At 36.0% G+C, this 19490-nt stretch overlaps 2 protein-coding genes across 3 annotated transcripts; both read left to right on the forward strand.

Annotated features, from left to right (window-relative positions):
• The first annotated feature begins 1556 nt into the window (after window positions 1–1556).
• On the forward strand, window positions 1557–4724 carry LOC126799390 (mitochondrial acidic protein MAM33). Of its 2 annotated transcripts, none has more exons than XM_050526590.1 (3): window positions 1557–1700; window positions 1799–2139; window positions 4352–4724. In XM_050526590.1, exons 1-3 carry the CDS (start codon window positions 1587–1589, stop codon window positions 4530–4532), a joined length of 636 nt encoding a protein of 211 aa, XP_050382547.1. In that variant the 5' UTR covers window positions 1557–1586; the 3' UTR covers window positions 4533–4724. The 2 variants fall into 2 exon arrangements, with proteins under 2 accessions (XP_050382547.1, XP_050382548.1); XM_050526591.1 differs by having other exon boundaries at window positions 4355–4724.
• A 4079-nt stretch (window positions 4725–8803) lies between these two features.
• Window positions 8804–15861, forward strand: LOC126799383 (putative calcium-transporting ATPase 11, plasma membrane-type). Its single transcript, XM_050526581.1, has 7 exons — window positions 8804–9019; window positions 11509–11563; window positions 11655–13615; window positions 13711–13869; window positions 14511–14682; window positions 14768–15066; window positions 15316–15861. Exons 1-7 carry the CDS (start codon window positions 8843–8845, stop codon window positions 15619–15621), a joined length of 3129 nt encoding a protein of 1042 aa, XP_050382538.1. The 5' UTR covers window positions 8804–8842; the 3' UTR covers window positions 15622–15861.
• Window positions 15862–19490: the final 3629 nt, after the last annotated feature.

The raw sequence follows: 19490 nt of genomic DNA on the forward strand, positions 1-19490 counted from the left end.
GGGTAGTATTGTCATTATATATTTATTCATATTGAATAATGAAATAAATTAATAAAATTACTTAAGAGGAACACTTGCTACAATGTTTGTTTTTTCGAAACATGTTATTGATTTATATATTTATTATTTTATGTGATATGGTATGTTAAAAGATATTAGAAAAAATATAAATAAATAAATACATTGAAAATTAAAAATAAATGTGTGTTCTGAGAGAATTATTATTCTACCATTGTGTGTGTCTTAGCCTTATTAGGTTTCCTGTTAGAGATAGATTCGCATCTTTGTAATAGATTAAGACTCCAAATCTTACATGATTGTGGTTATTTAATGCCTATATATTGGCCTCATTATCAATCAATAAACGGTTACATTCTGTTCTATTACGTCGTTATTATTCTCGTTTTGTTCATTCTCCAACAATGTGTAGATATAAAAATATATTTATACACAACACACTATATTTGAATGAGTGGGTATATTGAATATATAATTCAAAGTAGGGTTAAGTAGGTAGAAAAAAGATGTAAATAAATAATTTGATTAACAAAATAATCCTCATTTTAAAGAATATTTTTATTTATTTTTAAGAAAAATATAAATAGAAAATGACAACATTACCCCTCATTTGCATGACATGTGACGCAAAATTGGATAGAAACAGTTAAATTTAACGGATGGGGTGCAAATCGGCAATTTTTACCAAGTTTAGGAGATAAATTGACTCAAATGCAAGTTCGGGGTGCAAATTGACAATTTCAGCCAAGTTTGAGGTGCAAATCGGCATTTATGTCTTTTATTATAGATTAATACTTTTTGGTGGACATCAGATATACTAATAGGCTTGGTTTTTTAGCACCGGATCGAGGAACTAGATACAACTTAAATGAATGTATGGGAAACCGACCTGATAATCCTAAAGAATTGTATTATCTTCATCATTCTATTGTGAGGAATGTAGTTGAACGATCATTTGGGTTGTTAAAAAAATTGATGGAGTATAATGCTTATTGCATCTTTTTTCAACATCAAAACATAAATTAGGATTATAAATGCTTTGTTGTGTTTTGCACAATTTTATTCGAATTCAACAAGCTAGTGATCCAATTTTAGAGGATCAAGATTCAAGGTTTATTGTAGCACTGGATTTGGAGTTATTAAATTGTCCAACTTAAGAGAGTGATACAAATAATTTAAATGACAGAATTACATGTGTTCAAACTACTGAGTAATGGACAAATTTTCATGATAACTTGCATTTAAGATTTTTGAGGATTATGAAGTATATATTTTGCGGTTCCGTGATACCATTTAAATTAGATTCTTTTTGTTTTGTTTTTACACATTTAAATTCCATTAACTAAAGTTGTCCATACACTTGAATTCTCAATTCTTGTTATTCTTGAAGTTCCATATCATGTAATCCAAATAATAGAATTCTCAATTTATGGAATTTAAAATCATTGAATTCTAACTCTCAAACTTTTATAATTCTTATGGAAACATAAATTACACCTTCCAAACACACTAAATCCATATTCAATACACCTCCCCGGTTTGTGTCGAGGGAGAGAGAAAAGGGGAAAATGCAGAAGGTGAGGGGTCTAGTACAGAAAGGTGCCAAAGCTGTTGAGGATCTCAACTTGCTCAAGCTCCTCCAGTCTGAGATTCAACACGAGCTCTCCTCTGACCCTTTTCCGGTCTCTCTCTCTCTCTCTCTCTCTCTCTCTCTCTCTCTCAGTTGCTGCTTTATAATGTAAGAACAATAACCAAATGGGTATTGAAAATATTGATGCAGAAGAGCAGAAGCATTTCATTGGGAGATTTTGTGTTGGAGTGGGATTCACCGCAGACCCAAGATGTGTTTTTGAGGAGGAAAATGGAGTGTGGTGAAGAGGTTGCTGTTTCAGCTAAGTTGGCGCCCTTAAGCGATACCCCTGGAAGAGAGAAGTTAATGTATCCGAGGGATGTTATGATGAAGATATGTGTCAAGAAGCCTGGGTTGAGCTCTATATTGCAGTTTGACTGTGAAGTCTGGGAGAATGATGGTCTTGGTTCTGGGTTTGAAATCTCTGAAATCTATTTGTTTCCTTCACCAGCTCGTATCGGCCCTAACGTCTATAGAGGTCGCCCAAGCTAGTAAGTTACCACTGTTATTGTTTCTATTATGTTTCGCATATTATGTCTCTGAGGATCTAAACTTATCCTGCTGTTATTTGTTGTTGGCTCTACATGGAAATGGATGTTCTTAAGTTAATTTTAAAGTCTCATTGTTTGTGAGTGGATCATTTTGTGGAGAGACATTATAAGGATAACAAGAGAGTTTCAGCATTGCATTTAGGCACAACATCGTTTCTGATTGGATCCTGTTGCATGGATGAGGCATACTTTGATGGATGCTCAATCCAAACACTTCTTGTAGGAGACACTAAAACCCCTTGCGGGTGTAAGGCAGATATCATCTTTAAAAGCCTAAGACCGATGTTGAAGCCCATGTTTGTTGCACAAAACACTGTAAATACCTCTTGTGGTTGCTATTAGAACCTTGCAGTTCTGTACGAGCTATGACGTTAATATTAAGTGAAGAGTCTTGCAGAATTATAGAGATATATTCCTTGTAATCCTATATAAAATCAAATATATTCCTTGAATGAATATAATGTATAAAATGTTACCAATAGGAAGACATCTGTTCAATAGAGGGAATGTACAGACTACAAAATACGGAATCAGAAATCTATTAACCAAAGAGACAAGCTAAAACATACTAAACCAAAGACACAAGACAGCAATTACACAGTTGGACAAAATAGTAAAAGAAGACCAATCCTATCCCATATAGAAGTGATATAATCACTATCACTGAAATAAGCTAATGAAAAGTAACCCATGAAGACCCTGGATATACTGCTACTATTACCCACCTACTTGCTAGCAGTCTTTGGAATTTATTTTTCATTCTTTTGTCATATCTTAGATGTTAGTATATCAGGGCCCGGCACTAAGGCAGCACCGCTGATGTAGCTGCACCAGGCCTCTGATTCCAGGTGGCTTCCGATCAGTAAAGCATGGATTTGTTTATACATTATACACAAACATGTTAGTTCTACTAGATGCATTGTAGTTCAATTGATTAAGGCTCCTTGTTTCCACACTTTGGTCTCTGGTTCAATCTCTGGCAATTCCTCACTGCATTTCCTTTTCCTTTTTTCAGTTTTTTGCTCTTTTGAGAGAAAAGAAGTTGATATATATTTTTTTCATATTTATCAATCAGATCATAATACTTTTAGTTTTCTTAATATATATTCAGTCTGACATTAGTGAGACATCAACTGAAAAGTCTGTTCTAGTTTTTCAGTACTTGCTTCTTTTGGAGATCAGAGAACTTTTTTTGTAACACGTAAACCCTTAATACCCTCTTTTTCCCTAATACAGTTTCAATTAATTCCAAAATAAGTAAGGCCTCATTTGACATTCTGCACCAGGCCTCTCATATCTTAATAGCGACTGTGAGTATGATTGATGGTTTATTATTAGCAACAGTCCATTCTAGAGACCCATTGCAAACTAAATTCTTGTGGAGGTACATGCTGATGATTTTAGTATGACATTTTGGGGAAACATTAAACTCGGACAAGTGGTGGCTGATAGGTTTGTGTTTACTATGTCCAGTTGCATAAGTACTAGGGGAAAGGGTTTTTGGTGAGTCTAGTACAAGTTGTTGGGAACTGATAACAGATGCTGTATTTGCTATATTCTGGGTTATTTGCTATAAGAGAATTTGCGAATGAATCTGAAAGAGTGGAACTGAATTTTTTATGTAAATATGCACAAGATTCTTCCTCATAATTTGCTTACAAGAGCCAAGACAAGTGCAGATCAAAGGGCTAATAGGAGAGGTGCTGGAATAATAGGAGAGGATCTTCAACATTATTAAGGTAGCAGGGGAGGAAGTTTTCTGTGATAGGAATATAATTTTATCATCTTGCTGTCATTATTGAGGTGAAAGGGCTAATCTAATGCTACTGTCTTGTGATATCCCTGTAGCTGCTTCTTCACATATTTATTTGGTCTTCCTGTTCTTTTATCCGCTGTTATTGGTCTTCCAATTTTCCAGTCTAATTATCTGGGGTTATTATTGCATGAATAAAGGATTTTTTGGTGGCTGAACCAAAAGACTTGCATGCTTAAATTGTTTGATTGGACTTTTCTATGCCCATCTGTCATGTTGTCGTATCACATAAATTGGTATTTGTCTACCAAACAATGTGTTTGTTTTCCTTTATATATTGCGACTTCATTTTATTATCTTTCTAACGAAAGTCTTATATTCTGTCTATATGATCTGTAGTAGCTATCTGGGTATTGATACACATCCTGAGCTCGATAAGTATCTTGCCGCCAAGGGTATTGGAGAAGAGCTTACTAACTTCCTCTTGCACCACCTACACAAAAAAGAGCAAGACCAATATGTGAATTGGCTACAGAAGCTTGAATCCTTTGTTGCAAAAGAAGCAAAACCAGAGTGGTAAACAGGAATCATCAAATCGATCTTTGTCATTTGATGTAACTAAAGAATTAATCTAGGTAATGTACTTGGAGCATGAAGGTGCCATCCCTTTTTGATTACTTTGGATGGACCGAACATTACTTATTCCACCATTAACTCATGCCACTTGCCACTTGGGCAGGGCCTATATAATGTAATATCCCTGAAACTTCAATTTTCTTTTTCTTTCTGGGGGTACCATGGGATTTTGAGTAGGAGGTGATCCTCTATTCGGCTATTCCAAGAAGAGTGAAACTCAGACCAAACTATTTGTAGGTTAAAGGAAGGCTCATCAAAAGCAGCAGTAATTTCAGTGACAATCTATTCGAGTATTGAGGGAGTTCTCAAACACTGCTGTATATTAGTAAATTAGTATCCTCAAGTGTTCCTCAGCATGGAGTATCTGGAGAAGACTGAAGCCCTAGCCCTCGTGTAATCAGAAATTCGGGATGTAATTACAAATATTTTTAGCACCAGCAAGGAGGGGTGTTGGCTCTGCTCTGGTTTGCTACCAAACCACTGAAACTTAATTGTTAACAAAATGGGGTTGTGAGAACATCTTTGCACTTGATCGAGTAATGAATTCAGCCATTCGGGCGTAACGTTGGACATGACACCAAGACGCTTTACCGCATAATTAAGTTCGTTCTTGAATCTTATAGATCTAACCCAATCACCAATGTAAAAGCACAGATCATTAGTCATCATGGTAACCACAAAATAACACGTTCAAATGTTCAATAATGATTCGTAGTTGATCTACCCATGTTCCTATCTAGGGGTGTATTCAATCCAGATTTTAAAAGATTCTGACTTTTTTATTATCCATGGAATTAACAAATTTCATGAAAATGTTTTAATTTTATATAGAGTTAAAGCAGATTCTATTAAATTTATTTCGGTGGACTTGTAAAGTCCATAGATTATTATAATAACAATAGATAAATAAATTAACACTATCAAACACAAACAATATACAAACAATAAATTTATGGGTCAAAACAAAATGCTTTATATAAAGTCATATGCAACTATTTTTAAAATCAATATAGTTATCCAACTTTATATAAGAATTCATTAAACCGATTAATTAAAGGTACGTAATTGAAGAAATTAATTAGAATACAGCATACTCTCCCATTTCATTATCATCATTAACCTTGTGATTCTCACCATCCATGTGTTCCTCATTATTCTCATTTTCTTGATCGTCTTCATTTCATCATCATCATTTCTTGGCCTATCATCCCACATAGCATCGATAATAATAGTTCTCCAAGCATTAGCTTCTGTTCCTTGTTGTCGTTGGCTTTGAGAAAGCAATTCAAGATTTTCATCTTCCATGTCAACATATGGTGAACATTTATCATCTTCTTGTTCAATTGGAAATTCATCGGAGCGACATTCTTTTCTAAGAAAGTTGTGTAGTCCGGTACAAGCTAACACTAACTCCGCTTGTGTCACAAATTGGAAAACAGGTGCGGTTTTGAAAATTGTAAACTGCGATTTAAAGATACCAAATATTCTTTCAATCACATTCCTCAATGATGCATGTCGGAGATTGAATAACTCACTAGCATTTCTCGGGTGACGATCTTGACCACCAAAATCTTTTAAATGGTATCGTACACCGCGTAATGGAGCCAAAAAATGGTGTCGATTAGCAAATCCACAATCCAAAAGAAAAAATTTACCTAAAAATATAATAATTTATTATTAGCATGACAACATAATGAAAAAAGAAAAACCAAGCATGCCTTTGTTTTTATATTTAACAGACCAAATGTTACATAGGAGAATATTATGATACCATGATCAAACACCAAACAAAAAGAGACCATGATCAAACATCAAACAGAGATTATACAGACCAAAAACAATAGCATGCAAAAGCCAAACACCAAAAACTATTTAACATGATAATTCAAAGATTATATAGACCATGTGGTAGAGAGATCTTGATGTGTTTTTTCTCTCTCTTAAATATAGAGAGGTCTTGATGCATGTGATGTTGTGTGTAATGTATAAATAAGATAGAGCTTGTGAATATTTATTAAGGACTGAAACAATACCCTTACAGGCCATGTGTAGCTAAAAAAATCATAGCTTGAGACAATAACAAACATTGATACACGTAGGTATATATATATATATATATATATATATATATATATATGTCAAACCTAATTGAAAACCCTCATAGCTTGTGTTCCTTTATATACACAAGCTATATTGGAGTATGCTCTTTTTGTCTGAGCACGTCGATCTAATATATGTCAAAACTAATTGAAAAGCCTTTGGAAAAATTACATGAGAAGCAAAAAGGGAATGAAATTCTTGTTTATCAAGATTGACTTCATGCAGGTTAGGGTAAATAAGCAAGGCATATGTCAGAGAACTAGGGTAAGTAAATTGGTCACCAAAATATGGGTCTCTTTGTACCCCACGACACCTCCAAATTCATGAAAAAAAAAATACATTTGATTACAAAGATAAGACTTTTCAGGTTGCCCCAGAAAACTTGAATCATAATCATTACCAAGTCAAAGTAAATGACTTAACATGATGATCACCCTCTTCTACCTTATATATATATATATATATATATATATATAACCATTTTAATCACTATGAGCTATATTACTTTCTGGCTTTTCAATCTGGAAGAAGCTGAAAGAGAGTAGAATGCAATTATATATATATATATATATATATATATATATTTGATCATGTAATAGTTCTCTCACAATCAAAAGATTAAAATTTTGTCATATTACAAACACATATCATCTATTCCAACATAAGAAATAAAGTAAAAGATCTAGTTTGCAATTCTCATAATCAATGAATCTGAAACAAGCTAGATAATAAAAAGGAAGATATAATGAGAAAGAGCAAGTACCAATTGGTTATCAGAGAAAGGAGAAATGTTAAGGTCACAGTCTGTCAAGGTCAGTTCATCTTCTCCTCTTGCTGTTGACGTTTCATCTTCGAAGTAAAGAAATAAAATACGTCAAAATCTCTTGTGGTGTGGCAAGATTTCTTTAGGGTTTTGATATTTATAATAATCACTAAACAATCCTAAAAAATCGATGAGATAATAGAGTCCTTGAAAGTCTACTAACTTTTGAATACCATGGGAATTTGATGGATATTTTTAAATCCTAATTGAATACCAACATATATTTAAGGACTTTTTAAAATTTGAATTGAATACCTGTAGACTTTTGAAATACAAAAAAATCTTATAGAATCTTAATTGAATACACCCCCTAAAACTAGGAAAGCAGGAAGTTGCACATTTGCATGCTTAACATACCAATAATCTAAACTTTTTGCAGTCTATTTTTGCATTTGGTAATTGATATCAATGAAAAACAAGAAGAATATAATGAAAAGACCGTTATCATTCTCAACCAAGTGAGAATGATTTATATATAATACGGGAGCATTCAATAAGAACTACTAAAGTTAAGAACTAGTTGAGAATGAAAATAGGATTTCATTGCAATGCTGAAAAAGACTTAAATTGAGAATGATAACATCTTTCTTGCTTGATAGTTTAGTCAAAATTTGATGACTTGATTTGTTTTTCTTATAGATGCTTATTGTAATCATGGTTTTATTCCCTTTTGTATTATTCGACAGTTTCACTAGTGAAAACTAGAGGACAACAATACTAGTACTTTATTATCCAAAAATAAAAATTTGTGTTAGTGTCCATCAATATGTCGACTCATAAACAACCCTTATTGATGGTAACAATCCTTATTGCGATCATAACTCATATCTTTTGCACACATTTGTAGTGTCCATCGAGCTAGCCAAGCTGGCCTTTCGTTCCCTGAAAAAAAAACAAAGACATTCCAATCAATTCTCCTCCCAGTTATCTGGACCGGCTTGATTCGGATTTTGTCAAGCTAATTGGGGTCGGTTTTGGATCTTCCTATGGTAGCAGCCGGAGGCATATCTTCCGCGAGTATATTATGAAGGAAGAACCTTGACCCCTTCCCTTGAGTAAAAGGAGGACCTTTTTTAAGTGATAAAAGGGATAGAAGCCTTTTGTTCACTGATTCCTGATTAGCACAAGAAAGATTTGACCCCGGCAAGGGTAAAAAGATTGACCGGGAAAAGTAAACCAAAGACTTGAGGAGAACGTGATCACTCACGACCCTCCTCTATTTACTCTCTCTCTCTCTCTCTCTCTCTCTCTCTCTCTCCATCCATTATAAGAACGGAAGCGTCTCCACAACTTCGTGTTTGGCTTTCTCCTCCTCCCAAAAGACGTTAAAAATGGAGAGCTACCTGCAGCAGGATTTCGACGTCAAAACCAAGCACTTCTCGCCGGAGGCTTCCAGCAAATGGAGGAGGGCCGTCGGCCTCGTCGTCAAGAACCGCGCCAGAAGGTTCCGCCATGTCGCCGATCTCGCCAAGCGCCAGGAGGCCGAGAGGAAGAAGAAGCAAATCCAGGTCCCTCTCCAACCTTGTGCTTCTCATTTTCACTTATCTGCATTTTATGTTCTTCGTCGTAGTCGATCAAACGCAGCGTTTTAGTAGATCTACAAGGTGTTGTTACAGTATCACCAGTGTTCGGTAACGGAAATAATTACGAGCACTTAGATGGGGAGAAAAATTGAGGATTGTTAGGCGGAGATTTAGATGAGCATTTGAACGAATGTAGGAGGACTAATGAGAATTTGAGAAGAGATTTTTTTTGAATTTTGTGCTTGAATTTAGGGAGCGTTTGCCGTCTTAGGCATTGAAATTCTAACCATTGAAACCATCGTAGTGATGGTCCTACACCTCTATATGTGAATACATATTTGTCAATAATGAACAAAACAAACATTGAATTTAGTACAAAACAAACGTTGAATTTAGTTTTTCTCTTCTAACTAAAAAAAAAAGGTTGTCTCGATAAATCTAATTTTACTTTTATAGAGCTATTTTCTTGGGTCAAGCATACACAGCGGTTCAGTTCTATGAAGAGCAGAAAAAGCCCCATAGATTTTGATCATCCGGCGTAGCTGGGACCCACTCTGACTGTGATTTCACAATCTTTCCCCAGTTTTTTTAATTTTAAATTTTATAAATTAAAATTCAAGTATGTCATATAATATAGGGATTCGTCTATGGTACAACACTGCATACGATACATATTGAATAAGACAGTTGATTAGGGGCGCTGCACGCATAACGCTGTACCATATAATTTTCCTATAATATAGAAGGTAATCTGGATTCTGGAGAACCCACGTGGTTTCTTGAACAAGAATTGATAAGAAAACATTGAAAGAGGGTAACCGAATTTTTTGAAATTGGTAGGTTGCGCGTGGTGTGTTGGGTCACCATGTTAGCTTATCGGAGTTGAGCCACGGTGATTGATGGGTGGCAATTTAATACTAAGCACATTACGCAGATACGAAATTGCCAGGAAATTTCGAAAATAATAATAATGACTTTGTATAGGGCTAGATCTTAGAAAAAGACTCTTGATAGCAATGAGATTGATATTGGGTGTGTGGGTGGCTATTGATAAGATGGCTTTATTCTCTCTCTTTTTTGATCCCTCATATCTTGAAATGGTGAAATGAATGGAAGGCTACGCAACTTGTTTTGTTTTCTACCTCACAAAGTGATAAACCTACTTTGAATCTTCTTTCTTTTCACTATTTTACCCTTACTTGGCCACTTGGCCCCCCTTGCCTGTATTAAGATCAGCTTATATGGGGATTCTTTTACAATTCCCATCAGCAATGTTGATACTGCTATTCGATTCCTACCCACTCAGGCACTCACATTATAGCAATTTTTATTCATACTTTTTCATCACATACGTTTATTGTATTGACTTTCAATCATAATGTACTACACTCTCTTCCAAAGTACATATTATCCGCTAAAAATTATCAGAAATTTTCTTGCATATTTGTGGTGGACCACTTGTTGATTTGTCTTGATGCCATTGATTTTATGATGTTGACTCTCACAATATCAATGCCTTGTTTAGATTATAAGCAAAAAAAAGCTGGTTAGAGTATTTGGCTTATCAAAACATTACATCAGTTTAACACGTCTATGATTACTGAACTCCAGTTGAAAATCCGGTGGTACTGAATGGTATACGATTGTTGGCTGGAAGGACTTTGCCATGTTCCCAAAATTGCATCTCTTTTGGTCTGAGTTTCCAGAATTTCTTGGACAGTTAGATTATTTTCTCCGTTTGAATGCAGCAGCTTCAGAGTTCTGAAAAATATGATCTGTTAAATGATAGGGTGCAATGGAACGATTTGGGAAACGTTTTGGCTGACCATTGTGATAAATTCTTAGGAGTGACAATTGTAACACCGTATCTGAAATCCAACTGGACGTTACCGAATTCAGGGTGACTATTACATGACATGGAGCTGTCTGTTACTCTGTTCTCATCTTATATCACTCTTAAAACCTGTTACAAGACCTAGGTAGTCTGAGAGTTGTTTACTATCCAAGAAATAATCAATTTTTACAAAGAGTGCAGGACCATTGGAGAATTAGGTTTACATCATTTGTTTTGTGTCAATATTCAATCAGTGAATCTGTTAATAGAGACACAATTTTTATTTTATTTTCCATATTCATCTACTGACACCCTATTACATTGCAAACAAAAATTGTATCCTAGTGACATTCCTCCAATATAGACTTTATACAATGTAAATGACTATCGGGTATAAAACTAAAGTAGGACGCTGATTTGAAGATCATATACATGAACCTTAGACCAGAAACAACAGTATACGTGTGGCCACTAGCCATCTACACACAAATGGTTCTAAGCCATCTATTTACAGACATGTAAAATGTAAGTAAGTATGTAGCTGGTTGTTACTATAATTCTCAGTTTTATTTGTAGCTCATGAACTCTTACTGGAAGTTCACACCTGCAACACAGACCTTAGTATTATTCTTGTTTGCAGGAAAAAATTCGAGTTGCTCTCTATGTTCAAAAAGCAGCCATGCATTTCATTGAGGGTATCAATTTTCAACTATCAAGTCAAATACTGTCTATACCGTCTCAGAACTTTGATATTTTTTTTTAAAAATAATTTTCCTTTGTATGAAGCTGGAGATAGCCATTCAGCTACAGGAAAGCCTGATCAAGTTGAATACAAGCTGTCTGAAGAGGCCGCAAAAGAAGGTTTGAGCATTCACCCGGATGAACTTGCATCTATCATACGTAGCCATGATACCAAGGTCTTGGAAATCCACGGTGGAGTTGATGGAATTTTAAGAAAAGTAGCTGTCACGCTAGAAGAAGGTGTCAGGGGTAGTAGTATACCGTCAAGGCAAAATTTTTATGGTTTAAATCGTTTTACAGAGAAACCTCCCCGATCATTCTTGGTGTTTGTATGGGAAGCACTACAGGATTTGACTCTAATTATCCTTATGGTTTGTGCCATAGCTTCAATTGGAGTGGGACTTGCTACTGAAGGGTGGCCAGCAGGCATGTATGATGGGGTGGGGATTTTACTCAGTATTGTTTTGGTTGTTTTAGTTACTGCCATCAGTGACTACAGGCAGTCCATGCAATTCAAGGATTTGGACAGGGAGAAGAAAAAGATTTTTATTCAGGTCACTAGGGATGGAAAAAGACAAAAAGTTTCCATTTATGACTTGTTGGTTGGAGATATTGTGCATTTGGCAGTTGGAGACCAAGTTCCAGCGGATGGACTTTTCATATCAGGATACAGCTTGTTGATCGACGAATCGAGCTTAACAGGTGAAAGTGAACCGATGAATGTAAACGAAGGAAAACCTTTTCTTCTTTCGGGAACCAAAGTGCAAGATGGGTCAGGTAAAATGCTGGTAACAACAGTTGGTATGAGGACCGAATGGGGAAAGTTGATGGAAACTCTAAGTGAGGGAGGAGATGATGAAACTCCACTACAGGTGAAGCTGAATGGTGTTGCCACAATTATTGGTAAAATTGGTTTGGCTTTTGCCGTGGTGACATTTTTGGTTTTAACTATAAGATTTTTGGTGGAAAAAGCACTTAGCAATGAGATCACGGATTGGTCTTCCACTGATGCACTGACACTTTTGAACTACTTTGCCATTGCAGTAACTATAATTGTTGTTGCAGTTCCTGAAGGATTGCCATTGGCAGTTACTCTGAGTCTTGCATTTGCAATGAAGAAATTAATGAATGATAAGGCACTAGTGAGGCATCTCTCAGCCTGCGAGACAATGGGTTCTGCTAGTTGCATCTGCACGGATAAAACGGGAACATTGACTACGAACCATATGGTAGTTACCAAACTATGGATAGGTGAGAAATCTATAGACGTAAATGGTAATAACAGTAAAGATGCAGTAAAATCAGAAATTTCAGGAGCACTGGACATCCTTTTGCAGGTTATATTTCAAAACACAAGCTCTGAGGTTATCAAGAATGAGGGAAAGACCTCAATTTTGGGAACACCAACAGAGTCCGCATTATTAGAATTCGGTTTACTTTTGGGTGGTGATTTTGATGCCCAGCGCAGAGAGTTTAAGATTCTTAAGATGGAACCTTTTAGCTCTGTCAGGAAAAAGATGTCTGTGCTCATTGCTCATCCTCATGGTGGCATAAGAGCTTTTTGCAAAGGTGCATCTGAAATTGTATTGGGAATGTGCAACAAAGTTATTGACTGTAATGGAGAAACTGTTAATCTCTCCCGAGAAGAAGCGAATAATGTCACCAATGTCATAAATTCTTTTGCTTCTGAAGCATTAAGGACTCTCTGCTTGGCTGTCAAAGATATAGATGGTTCTTCCATCAACAATGACATCCCCGATGATGGCTATACATTGATAGCAGTTGTTGGAATCAAGGACCCCGTGCGTCCTGGGGTGAAGGAAGCAGTCCAAACTTGCTTGGCTGCTGGGATAACAGTACGAATGGTCACTGGTGACAATATAAATACTGCTAAAGCCATAGCTAGAGAATGTGGCATACTCACAGATGATGGTCTGGCAATAGAAGGACCTGAATTCCGTAACATGTCTCCTGCTGAGATGAAAGTTGTTATACCGAGGATTCAGGTTGGTAGAAAAATTTATTTCAGATCTTTGGCCATCAGCTCAACCATATGCATATTTGAAGCTTGTTCCATTTTCGTATATGTTCTTGTATACAGGTGATGGCCCGATCCTTACCATTGGATAAGCACACCTTGGTGAAGAATTTGAGGGATACATTCCGGGAGGTAGTTGCAGTGACAGGTGATGGGACCAATGATGCTCCTGCTTTGCATGAGGCGGACATTGGACTTGCTATGGGCATAGCAGGCACAGAGGTTTGTGTCTTAGCTACTTGTCTTGCTGCAAACAGTTCGTGACTACCTATCTATGACCATGTTATGGGATCCTTTTTCTTTGCCCGTTCTTTTTTCTTTTCTTTTGTTTCTGTTAGTTTTTCTTGTTAAGTTTCAACATCTATTGCATATGATGTGTTTGCATCGTTGACTTTTTTCTTCATACTTCCTAGAGGGCATAAGTTTGAAGCTTTAATTTTTCCCAATGTCAGTAAAAGAAATCGGGTTTCATCATTTTCCAATTTTGGTGGCAAATTATAAAAATTTATCTTGTACCAGTTAATAAAAATTACAAGTCGTGTATGTTTTGTATGAACGGTATCTAATCCAACTTAACCTTTTTAGACGAGTCCTCACTTTTGTCAATTTTTACTTCTGCTCTTTGGGTGCACGATGTGCTAAATGATCTCAAAACTATCATCTTCTATTAACACCTCTCAATGCAAGAGCCGCAGAAGAGAATTTCTCTCAGTTTTCTTCTGAAAATTATCAGTGGAATGTTTACTTGACATGCACTGTCCATTTTGTGTCGTTTGGTATGCTTGAGGAGGTTATTTTATCCACTCTGTTCTTACATTTTTATTTTGAATTCTAAATAGCCAATTGATCTATAATTTAAACAGGTTGCCAAAGAAAGTGCTGATGTGATCATATTGGATGACAATTTTAGTACCATAGTAAATGTGGCCAGATGGGGACGTTCAGTGTACATAAACATTCAAAAGTTTGTGCAGTTCCAGTTAACGGTTAACGTTGTTGCTCTGATGATCAACTTTGTATCTGCATGTGTATCAGGTATCTGGGTTCTGGCTGCCTTTCTTTAATGCATGAGATAAATTTAAAAAGACACAACTGATGATAAATTTTGCTCAACTTTCAGGAGATGCGCCCCTCACTGCTGTACAATTACTTTGGGTCAACATGATTATGGACACTCTTGGTGCTTTGGCATTGGCTACAGAACCTCCAAATGATGGATTAATGAAAAGACCCCCTGTTTCAAGGGGTACAAGCTTCATCACCAGGGCCATGTGGAGGAATATCATTGGTCAAAGCATTTATCAGCTTGCTGTTCTTGGAGTTCTCAATTTCCGTGGGACGCAGCTGCTAGGACTTACTGGTTCAGATGCAACTGATATTCTTAACACTGTGATATTCAATGCGTTTGTGTTCTGCCAGGTACATTCAAGCAACTCGTTTCTTTTGTGCTTTTGGTATCAATGCATCTTCCTTCAATTATGCTGTTTAGGTTATGGTTAGAACTTAGAAACTTTAGCTAAGATCATTGAGCATTTATACGTGGTCTCCTGTCATTTATCTTCTGAGATTGGACTGCTGTATGTGTTTGTCGGATTACAATCTTGTTTGTCAAAACCATTATTTTCTTACAAGAGTTGTATCTGATGTTGCTTTGGTTTTTTTAATCAGGTGTTTAATGAGATAAACAGCCGTGATATAGAGAAGATAAACATATTCCGTGGCATGTTTGACAGCTGGGTATTCGTAGGGGTCATGGTTTGCACGGTGGCCTTCCAAGCTGTCTTAGTAGAGTTCTTGGGCGCATTTGCTAGCACTGTTCCTCTGAGTTGGCAACTGTGGTTACTCTGCATTATAATTGGATCGCTTAGCATGCCTGTTGCAGTTGTCTTGAAATGCATACCCGTTGAGGGCAAAGTTAAACCCCCTGAAGGCTATGAAGCGATCCCTGATGGTCCTCCAGCCGGCCTTGTTTGAATAGGGTTGTGTAATAACATATTTTCTTTCTTCGATTTGCTAAGGTAGAAGCCAATTTTATACAGACCAAAGTACTGACAGCGAGTTTTCAGCTAATCTCTCAGAGTAACTGTTCTGAGATGGTCAGACAGCAGAAGTGTTTGAAATCAAGTTTTGTTTGTTCATAGAAAAGGTTCCATAAACATTTACATTGAGTTATTTCCGATTACGATTCAAGATTGAATGTAGGTTTTCGTATTATGTCTCCTCAAACAATATGATCCAGTTTCCTTAATAAAGCCACCTGGCACTTGATGTAGAATACTCCACTTTACTGAGGAACTTTAAAGTTCAAACCCTTCTTTACCCTTGCATTGGAATAATTACTGATTTCACTGAAACACATCTGGGTGAACACACTCTTCTTAAATACGCATTGTATCGGCAGGAAGCCGGAGGGTCTTGTGTTTGAATCGAGGATGAATCATTCTTATGTAAGCAAGAATTTGTTGCCAAATGCCTGGACTAGCTGATGATTGCTGCATTTGATAATTAGCTCAATGATGGTACTCCATTTGTGCTCCTTGAAGTCTGGTGACACAAAGACGTTAAGGGCGTCCCTAGTATATTAGCAACAGCTATCTGATTCTTTCTATAAAAGAGTAGAAACTCTTTGCAAGTCTATGAAAACTCGTTGGGGCAGATTGGTGATGGTGAACATTCTCCATAGATCTAAATATTGAGTTTCTAGCTTACGATTTTCTCCGACCCTAATAGCTGATTAAGTTCCACCAAATGAGTGGCCCTTCCTTAAGAAGTGTTCTAGACTTCTTGCAGTCCATCAGACAAGTCGCCCGTTTTCCATTTTGGTTTGGCAGCTTCAGGGTCCTTCATTCATCTCCGTTCCAATACTAAGTAGAACTTTAAAGTTTAATCCCTACTTCATGGCAAAAGCCACTCTTATTCTCCTTATATTTGTCAGAATATGCCACTTTACACTGACCAGTGGATGATTCAAAGGCAAAACCCCTTTTGCCGGCAAAATTATAAATTATGAGCATAGATCAAGAACGGTGTCAGATTCAATGGAACATATGTTGATAGGTAAGTTGCAGAAGCTTGGCTTGAATGGAACATATTTATGTTTTGCCAAGAACATCAGACCATACGTAATCGATAGCCAATTAAGCAAGGAACGTATGTTGCACACACGCTTAAACCTGAGCAAAGTTCACGGTTCCGTGATAATTTGCTTCATTCCCGGGTGTCCTGGTGCGTCCTAAGTATCTAGATTGTCCCTATGGGTTCTCTGACGCCTCGTGGATGCTATTGGACGAAGATTAATTCATCCTAAAAAAATTAAATTTTTTTTTTCATAGCAAATTTATTGGTTGTGTCTATTACAAAAATATAAAAGTCATTAGAGAATCTCAATTATTTAAGAAAATTTAAAAGAAACCTTTGAACATTAATCTATCGAGAAATATGTACTAAAGAAATGGAAATTGTTCATAAAGTTTCAAGCTAAAAAAGTCGGTGTTCATGACACATTGATATGATTATTATTCTTTTTTCTTATGTATTTTTTTTATCGTCATTGTTTTTATTGTTAACATTGAACATATGAGAATAAAGTTTTAATAAGTGTAAAGATACAAGGTAAGAGAACATAACATAAAGAAGAAGAAAAAAACAATCATGAGATCATAAGAATAAAAATGGGCATAAACATGTTAGGTTGTAGGAAAAAGAAATGGTAAAGAAAAGACAAAAATAAATTAAAGAAAAATGGTGGAGAATGAACGTCATTAAATACAATATTGATAAAATCCATAAGAAAGTCCATAACATGTTTTGGTCTAGAGGCTAGATAATTTTTGGATTGTGGTGTGTATAATTAACACTACAAAATCCATGAGATTCCATGAGCTTATAATTTAATAAGTATGAATGATATTTTGAATACCTATAAAATTCTATTCATTTTTAAAAGTCCAGATTGAATACCCCCAGACTTTCATGGATTTCATAATTACTTTTAAAATTCCTAATTAAATACACCTAAACTTGGATTGATAATTAAAACACCTAGACCTTTGAATTTCATAGATTTCTTTAAAACTCTCACTAATTCTATGTACAATACACCCCTTAGAGGAACTTTATTAGTCATATATGCCTTCTTAGTCATATATAGCATTCATAAGTACAAGAATGTACTAGTATGAAGATACAATTTTATCAAGTATTCTGTTTTTTCTGAAAGAGAAAGAGGAACTTTAACTTAATGCAATGGTGATATGTGCATTTTTCAGCTTGTTATGGATTCCATTACACACTAGCATGAGATGAATCTGTGGTCTGATCCAAGTGGATGCACTTAACACTATAAACATCACGCTCCAGTTGATCGCAAGAGCTATACATTGGCGAAAACAACATTGCGAGAGAGAGAAGAATGAAAATAGCATCAAAATAATTCCTTATGCTATTCGAAATAGACCTGCATATAGTACTCTTCTGTTCAGCCTCAGCACGCCTACATCTAATTACATCCATCTTGTTTGGAGAAGTGCGAAACAAACAATTGCTGCAAATTCTAAAATGCAGGCTGAATTCATATGTATGAAGGAACTTGTGAGGGATTGTGCATGGTTGAAAATATTTCCTGCTCCTGACCAATATATAGACATGGTAGTTTCAAGAATTATGAAGTATGAAGCTTTATCCTGACAATTATAAGTGTGCTTCACCAAGAAGAAGAGGTCAACCAACTCGAAACACACAAGTCTCACTTGTATTAGTGTCAAATTATATACGAACGAGAGTCAGACGTAGGGAACTTGAAGTGTTGTCGATGATCACGTAACTTATTCAGCTATCACATCCTTCTACCATGGCTACGGTTGGATGCCTAGGATCAGTTGGAGTGCATTTCCAATAAAGGCTAAGAAGCTTGTCACAGTTTATGAAGTTTTGGGTTTTTACATTGTAATGACTCTTACATGCGGTTGAGATCTTGATGTTTATTATTCAATGTTAGATTTTTTCTGCGGCTTCATCGATTGTATCACGAGTTCAATACTTTGTGAACTTCTGATATATGAGATAGCTATTTCGAATTTTGATTGATAAACTTTGTGCTTTGGATTCTAAAGCATTGTGTAGAACGAGAATCTGAAAACAAATGAGAATGCAGACACGTGTACAAATAAAAATGTGATTTATTTATAATCAAGCGCGGGGTTACAATCTCTGTGAACTCCTCTGATTATATCTCCGTAAACGATTTGGTTCAAGGGTGACGTGCAGTTGATCTTGAGAATTTGAGTTTGATTTGGATTTGGATTTGATAAAGAACGAGCGATTTGACAGCTTGATGATTCTTCGTGGACTTGAGTTTGGATTTGGATTTGAATTTGATGAAGAACGAGCGATTTGGTAGCTTGAAGATTCTTCGTGGACTTGAGTTTGAATTTGGATTTGATGAAGAACGAGCGATTTGACAGCTTGACAATTCTTCGTGTACTTGAGTTTGGATTTGGACTTGATGAAGAACGATCGATTTGACAACTGGATGATTCTTCATGGACTTGAGTTTGGATTTGGATTTGATGAAGAACGATCAATTTAGCAGCTTGATGATTCTTCGTGGACTTGAGTTTGGATTTAGATTTGATGAAGAACGATCGATTTGGCAGCTTGATGATTCTTCGTGGACTTGAGTTTGGATTTGGATTTGATGAAGAACGATCGATTTGGTAGCTTGATGATTCTTCGTGGACTTGAGTTTGAATTTGGATTTGATGAAGAATGAGTGATTTGGTAGCTTGATGATTCTTCGTGGACTTGAGAGACTTCGGGATTTCTCGAGAGTGATTTTGCTCAAG

This window comes from Argentina anserina, chromosome 6 (genome assembly GCF_933775445.1).
Source record: "Argentina anserina chromosome 6, drPotAnse1.1, whole genome shotgun sequence".
Lineage (NCBI taxonomy): Eukaryota > Viridiplantae > Streptophyta > Magnoliopsida > Rosales > Rosaceae > Argentina > Argentina anserina.